General features: G+C 51.2%; 1 protein-coding gene and 1 long non-coding RNA gene across 2 annotated transcripts; both read right to left on the bottom strand.

Annotated features, from left to right (window-relative positions):
* Nucleotides 1-754: 754 nt before the first annotated feature.
* LOC134492217 (uncharacterized) lies at nt 755-3,233 on the bottom strand. The gene is made up of 3 exons (XR_010067401.1): nt 3,164-3,233; nt 2,333-2,497; nt 755-1,621 (listed from the first exon to the last, which is right to left on the bottom strand). It is a non-coding gene; the product is annotated as an uncharacterized LOC134492217 (long non-coding RNA).
* Nucleotides 3,234-3,323: 90 nt separating this feature from the next.
* LOC134489945 (zinc finger protein ZFP2-like) lies at nt 3,324-7,355 on the bottom strand. Its single transcript, XM_063292821.1, has 3 exons — nt 7,307-7,355; nt 6,353-6,583; nt 3,324-5,431 (listed from the first exon to the last, which is right to left on the bottom strand). Exons 1-3 carry the CDS (start codon nt 7,353-7,355, stop codon nt 3,549-3,551), a joined length of 2,163 nt encoding a protein of 720 aa, XP_063148891.1. The 3' UTR covers nt 3,324-3,548.
* Between the last annotated feature and the right edge of the window lie 222 nt (nt 7,356-7,577).

Below are 7,577 nucleotides of genomic sequence, written 5' to 3'. Positions count from 1 at the left end.
GTCTCACTGTATGTGTAACCCAGTCCCCATATTGCAATTACTGAGGGACAACCTGCTTTCTGTAACTCTGTGATCCGATGCGCTGAAGAGAAGGGCAGGCTCAGCCCAGAACTGCCAGTGGCTCCACAGCTGTGAAATTCCTTGCCTTGTGAGATACAACTAACTTTTTCTATAGGTACGTTTAGCACTAAATCTAAGACTATTCCACTTAGAATCATACTTTCTTGGTGTGATCTGTCTGGGGCTGTTAACCCTCATGTTCTACTTATGGGTTTCTCAGAACATCTAGCTGGCTACGATAGCTAGAGCAGTGTTCCTCAACCTTGGCCACTTGAAGATGTGTGGACTTCAACTCCCAGAATTCTCCAGCCAGTATGCTGGAGTGCCATCTTAAAGTTGCCATGGTTGAGGAACACCGAGCTACAGGCTGGACTGCATGCAAAGGACTAGGACATCAGAGCCTCACAGGAGTCTTCTAACATCATGCTTGACGAGTCTGGCCTCCACCAAGATCAGACTTGCTCATTGTATCACATGCCTTCCACCGGTTTTATTGAGATAGTAGTCAACTTGCTTGAGGAATACATTTGCATATATTTGGCACCAGGTTTCATTACATATGGTAGCCATATGTGTTCTTTTACATCCCACAATGTGTGTTCTTTCTTCATTTACTCCAAAGGTCTTCGTTGGCACCCTGCATGCTGTTTTACCAGGGAATAAAAGTTAGGGATTGGTGTAAGTTTTATATTGTAGACGGAAAACCACGTTAGTCCATGGCAGCCAAAAATCAGGAGGAGTCCAATAGCAACTTTTCAGATGAAATAATTTAATGAAAAGGCATAAACTTCCCGGTGTTTTAGTAATCTCTAGGATTCTTCTGTGAGTTATAAAATAGGGCAACTCTTAAAATACTTTAAGAAGCTAATTAAAAACAACAGCTAAGTGTCCATGGATTTAAATATTAATGGGATTATGTAGAAATTAATGGGAAGGAAAGGACAAGCCATCTTATTTTCTTCCTTTATGATCTTACCAGATTTTAAAGTGAGGAAGGGACGTTCCTCTCCCTTTAATTATTGATCTATTTTTTAATCTTGATGTTAGCGTTTTTTGCTTCCTGGGAATTACTTCCAAAATTCTTCCTCTTTTGGTTTTTTTTTTTAAATCTTCACATTTCAGAAATGCTATAAAAATGTTTAGTAATTATAATTATTTCACTAAATACAAAAAAGACAATTTTACACTTGATATGAAGAGTCCTGACAAGAATATTTTTAAAGGCTGCCATCTATATGTGTGTGTGTGTGTTGTGTGTGTTTGTGTGTATAATTAAAATGTTTGCTTCTTGAAACTCCCACTTCTGATTATGATGACAAGCTATGAACCAAAAAAATTGGGAGCCTTTTTCCATGGCAGAAGCCTTTGAAGACAAGGCACATGAGATTATTTGCTAAACATCCACTAGAGGGAGCTGGACCTGAATCTCTAGCCTGGGCAGCTGCCAGCCCAAAATTGTCCCATTTTTCTCAGTCTTGCTGAACACCGTGTTGTATTCTCTGTATTCTCTGTCCTCCGAGAGCATCTTCGTCTGGTTTCCCTTCTATAAATGCACCATAATCTGCAGCACCAAAATGAAGATTGGGGGAGGACAAAACAAGAAGGCCAGAAGTGAGAGGACATAAAACTGTTTCTCAATCTTGGCCACTTTAAGATGTGTGGACTTCAACTCCTAGAATTCCCTGGCAGTCATGCTGGCTAGGGAATTCTGGGAGTTGAAGCCCACACGTCTTAAACTGACCAAGCTTGAGAAATACTGACATAAAAGGTCAAAGAGGCAAGATATACTCAGGAATCACTGAATTACACAACAGGCTTCCTGTACTACAATATTGTCCATGCTAGTAGGGGGCTGCTAGGAGTCGTAGTTTAGCACCCTGTGGAAGGCAACAGGTTCCCCATCTCTGCTCTTCCCCAAATCTTTGCAAGGCATTGAGGATTTGGCCTGAATGACATACACAACAGGATGGGGTCTGGATGAGGTAGACACAAGGGTGTCCATGCAGGTCAAAAAAATCAAGGTAGCTGGAGCCACTCAACTGAAGCCCTGCTCCTTTTTTAGCTGTGTTGCAAAGCACATAGAAAAGGGTGGAGCTTCCACCCTGCAGTCATGGCCACCATCATAACTTTTTGACCCTCCCTGCAGACACCTTCCTCTGGGTAGAAGAAGGATAGGCTGGGCTACTTCAGAATGTTGTAAAAGATGCTATCAAATTCAGACTTCCCCCCATAGCAGGGCAGGAACTCATATGTCCAAGAAAAAATTCCTTACCTGGTTTTTCCTCATCTTTTCCAACTGCATAGCATTTGTCATAGAGGGGAGCCCCAAAAATGTGGTTCCTTGCCATGAATTCTGGAGGGGGACAATACATTGCACCGCTTCATGACTTAACCATGTCATTCCTTCTCATCTTGCTAGATGTGTAGACAAGGTTAGCTAGAAAGAGAGTAATGACATTTAAATCAGTTCACTTTGGGCAGCCTTTCTCAACCTTTTGACCCTGGAGGAACCCTTGAAATATTTTTCAGGCCTCGGGGAACCCCTGCACATTCAGGCTGAAATATAGGCCAGAAGTTACAAAATTATGATATTCATTTCAGGGGTAGGTAAAGGTTTCCCTTGACATTAAGTCCAGTCATGTCCGACTCTAGGGGGCGGTGCTCATCTCTGTTTCAAAGCCGAAGAGCCATTGTTTGTCTGTAGACAGTTCCGTGGTCATGTGGCCGGCATGACTACACGGAACGCCGAAGCGGTACCTATTAATCTACTCACATTTGCATGTTTTCGAACTGCTAGGTTGGCAGGAGCTGGGACTAGCAACGGGAGCCATTTCATGGGTAGGTCTGTGTATATGCATTAACAATGTTCTTAAACAAAATATAAAGAATGAAACTTGCCTCTTTCATGTGAAGTTGCCCGAATTTGAAATAATTTTTTAAATGAATCGTGATCTCCCAGGGAACCCCTAGTGACCTCTCACAGAACCAAGGGTGCCACGGAACCCTGGTTGAGAAACCCTGCTCTGGAGTAAGGATAGTTCAGATGCCTCAAAGTGGGCATCATCAGGCAGCTGCTAATGCCCCCCAACCAGAGAAGGCTTACCAGGATCCTTGCTACTGCAGCTGCCAACTTCCTCCTCCGGCAGCCACACTGGTACCCAGGGAGGTCCTGGTCCTGGTGGGAAGACTGAGAGTTTTGACACGGCCTCTCACAACAACGCAGAGGGCAAGAAGGAAAGGGCCGGGACCCTTTGTGCTGCGCAGCCCTGCGGCCACCTGCTTCACTCCGACGCACCCGCCCCCCTTCCAGGCTGTTTCTCTTCTCCAAGTCCATCCTGCACAGCCAGGGCCGGGGAACAGAGAGCGAGGCTCAATTGGCAGGGAAGGAGAAGGAAAAGGGGAACCGGGGAGAGTTCGGGAGGGCCGCTAGAAGGACATGAACGGGGGCGTTAGGCAGGAATGGAGAGCACAGGCTGGAAGGGAAGAAGTCAGTTGATGAGAGAAGGCGCCCGGGCTGCCTTTGGGGCAGGAGGCGGGAAGGCTGGGTGGGAGAAAGCCCGGGATGGGAAGGGGAGGGCCCAAGGCAGCTCCAGAGGAGGGAGGGGAAGAGGGGAGGGCGAGGGAGGGAAGGCCGGCGGGGGAGGGAGGGGGCTGGAGGGCGGAAAGGAGGCGGGGAAGACCGGGCCGGCGGGCGGAGGAGCGGCGGGCTCGTGGGGGCCGGGGGCGAGCGACGGGCAGGGGGCCGGCCCAGCCGAGGAGGCCCGCTCGCCGCCCGCGCCGTGGGTGCGCCGGTGGCGGTTCAGGTGGGAGCTGCGGCTGAAGCCCTTGCCGCAGAGGCTGCATTTGTAGGGCTTCTCCCCGGTGTGGCTGCGCTGGTGGATGGTCAGCTCCGAGCGCTGGATGAAGGCCTTGCCGCACTCCCCGCAGGCGTAGGGCTTCTCCCCCCGGTGGGTGCGCTGGTGAGTCAGCAGGTTGGAGCTGACGCTGAAGCACTTGCCGCAGGCCTCGCAGCGGTACGGCTTCTCCCCGGTGTGCATGCGCCGGTGGATGGTCAGGTCCGACTTCTGGATGAAGCCCTTGCCGCAGTCCCCGCAGGAGAAGGGCTTCTCCCCGGTGTGGATCCGCTGGTGCTTCATCAGCGCCGAGCGCTGGGCGAAGGCCTTCCCGCAGCCCTCGCACCGGTAGGGCTTCTCCGCCGCGGGCTCCGCGGGCTGAGCCGGCAGTTTGCTCAGGCTCTTCCCGCAGTCCAAGCAGCGGCTGCTGCGCGGGAGGCGCCCTTTGCCGCCGCACAGCGGGGATTTCGAGCCCGGCTTGGCCCCGCTGCCGAGGAGGACGCCTTTAACGTGTTCGGGGCAACGGTGGGCGGCGACGGCCGCCGCTTGGGCCTGGTGAACTCTCTGGTGCCGGTCGAGATGGGAGCTCACGGAGAAGCCCCGGCCGCACTGCGCGCAGGTGTAGGGGCGCTCTCCGGTGTGCACGCGTTGGTGGCGCTCCAGGTCGGAGCGCTGGATGAACCGCTTCCCGCAGTCCCCGCAAGGGAACGGGCGCTCCCCTGTGTGGATGCGCTGGTGCTGCGCCAGGTTGGAGCTGCGGCTGAACCGCTTGCCACAGGCGCCGCAGGGGTACGGGCGCTCCCCGGAATGGGTCTTTCGGTGCTTAGAGAGACCAGAGCGGTGCCCGAAACATTTCCCACAGTCAGGACAGTGGTGGGCAGCTGGGAGTAGGGGGGCTGCAGAAGGCTGCTCCTGATGGTTGTGCCGGTGGGTGCGCCTGTGTCGGTCAAGGTGGGAGCTGACCGAGAAGCGCTTCCCACAGTCCTGGCAGACATAGGGCCGCTCCCCTGTGTGCACCCGCTGGTGACGCTCCAGGTCCGATTTCTGGGTGAACGCCTTGCCGCAGGCTGGGCAGGGAAAGGGACGTTCCCCTGTGTGCACCCGCTGGTGCTGTGCCAGGTTGGAGCTGCGGCTGAACCGCTTGCCACAGGCCATGCAGAGGTAGGGCTTATCCCTGGTGTGGATCTTTTGGTGTTTGGCCAGGATCGAGTGTTGCCGGAAGCAGCATCCACACTCAGTACATTGGTGTGGTCTCTCTGGTGTGGGGATACTGTGGCCTCGGCCACCACCATTCAAGCTTTTCTTCCCACACTCCCCGCACACAGCAGGGTTTTCCAGATGCCTCCGGCTGTTGGAATTATTCCCTTCCTGCTGATGCACTGCAGAGTCTTGAGGAGGCTCTTGGTTCTCTGGGCCCTGTTGGCACTGATGGCTGCTGGCACCACCCTCATCTGGGCTGGTAGACCTCCTTGATGGCGGTGCCCCCTTCTCCAAGCTGTCTTCTTCTGGCTGCAGCTCTTCTTCATTCTCCTCAGCAGCTGAAATAGAAACAGGAAGGTGAGAGGCCAGGTGGTGTGTGAGGAAGGTGTGCTGGGACCATCTTTTTCTTACAAGGATGTACACTAAGCTGTATGACTCACTTGACCCTCAGAGGTTTGACTTCCAGTATCCCCAAGGAAGGAGCTGAACCCCAAAGAGTTTCACATAATGGTAGCCAATCCCACATGCAACATTACAACTGTGCTTCTCCTTGCAACCTCCACTTGCCAAAAGCAGGGATAGCAGTCCTGTGGCTCTCTAAGTAATCTTGGGCAGCAGTTCCAATCAGCCTCAGACAACAAGTCCAGCTGTCAACAGTGATGGGAACTGGAACCCAAGAACATCTGGGAGATAATGGATCACCTGCTCCTTATCAAAAGGCAAGAACAGCCATAACATAGATGCAGTACTTAGGCCCTTAGTATTTAGATAATTTCGATCTGTGTTTCTCAACCTTGGCCACTTCAAGCTGTGTGGACTTCAATTTCCAGAATTCCCCAGCCAGCATGGCTGGCTGGGGAATTCTGGGAATTGAAGTCCACACAGCTTGAAGTGGCCAAGGTTGAGAAACACTGACTTAGATGTATAGCTTCTAAGGACTGGATCTTGGATCTTAGAATTCCTTGGATCTAAGAACTGACTGTAGGAAATCCCTGATAAATGTGGCTAGCGAGAGCGTAGACACAGCCAGCACAAATCGAAAAGCAGTGGCCTTCAAGGGATTTCATCAAAGGGATGAAAGTAGCATTGCACCCCGATTGAAATGAGGCACGCAACAGGAGCAGATGTCGCATTGCCATGCTCCTTTCCTCATCTGTCCCCCCCTGGCCCCCTCTGTATAGGCGCCCCCTGTTATTTTGCACAATATCACCTGCTTCGTTCTCAGTGTCCCGACAGCTCCTGCAGTAAGACCAGCCCACCTTCATCTTTGGGACTCCTGGGTGCCTTCTTCCTTGCTTTGTGCTTCCCCTCCTGGCTCTGCTCCTTCACCAGCTCCCGCAGCATCTTCTCCACTTGGCTCCTGCCGGCTGTCTGCAGGATGAGGCCCAGCTGGCGACGGAGGTCAGCATTCAGCCCGCTTTCACTCGGGCCAGTTGTGATGGACTCTTGCATCTGGGCCTGTTGCGTTTGGCTCTGCTCAGACTCCGTGTCTGCACCACAGAGACAGACACAATGGAAAGAGAGAGTTCCTACACAGCCTTGCCAACCAATCTATGTAGGAAAATTGCTGAATTGCTTTAATGCCTGAATGGCTGCTTCATGTACAAAATCAGCCAGAAAAGTTTTTCACAGCATGGATGTTACAAGTAGTCCTTGCTTAATTACCACAGTCGGGACCAGAATTTTGGTTGCTAAGTGAAGCAGCCATTAAGTGAATCCGATCCAATTTTACGACCTTTTTTGCAGTGATTGCTAAGCAAATCACTGCAGGCATTAAGCAAATCACATGGTCCCCTGTTGATTTTGCTTGCCAGAAGCCAACTGGGAAGGTAGAAAATGGCGATCACATGATCACAGGACGTTGTGACGGTCATAAACGCAAACTGGTTGCCAAGCGCCGAAATTGTGATCATGTGACCGTGGGGATGCTATGATGGACATGAGTGTGAAGACAGGTCGTAAGTCAGTTTTTTCAGCACCGTTGTTGTCTGAACCATCACTAAACGAACGGTTGTTAAGCAAGGACTACCTGTATTAGTAGTATTATTCTGGGCTTATGCTTTGGATATCAAGCTGCCTTATAAAGCCACAGCTACAAAGTCTGGCTATAAAGCTGGCAAACCTTGTTCCCAAGTGTCACCCAAATGCAAGACCAACAGGATGCTGGGGGGTGCTTGTCCACCTGCCCATCATACTAGCACAGCCTCTTCTACCTGACGTTCTCCACTTGGACGGCAGCTCCAATAATTCCTGCCAGCGCATCTAACAGTTGTGCTGGGTGAGAATTATCGGAATTGTAAGTCAGCATGTCTGAAGGGCCTCAAGTCCAGAAAAGCTGTGCTGATCTAACTGCTGCTGTGATCCACTGGCCTGGTGTTAGTACTTTACGTCAGAGAAGTTGCAGTCATACTACTTGTGTTTGTATTCTGCTTTTCCTTCTACTGTAGGTACAGTGTCCATGTGGCTGGCAACAGTAAAAATAAA

This window comes from Candoia aspera, chromosome 2 (assembly GCF_035149785.1).
Source record: "Candoia aspera isolate rCanAsp1 chromosome 2, rCanAsp1.hap2, whole genome shotgun sequence".
NCBI classification, from domain to species: Eukaryota; Metazoa; Chordata; class Lepidosauria; order Squamata; family Boidae; genus Candoia; species Candoia aspera.
The sequence above is the reverse complement of the archived record's forward strand: the minus strand, read 5'-3'. Positions and strand labels throughout refer to the sequence as shown.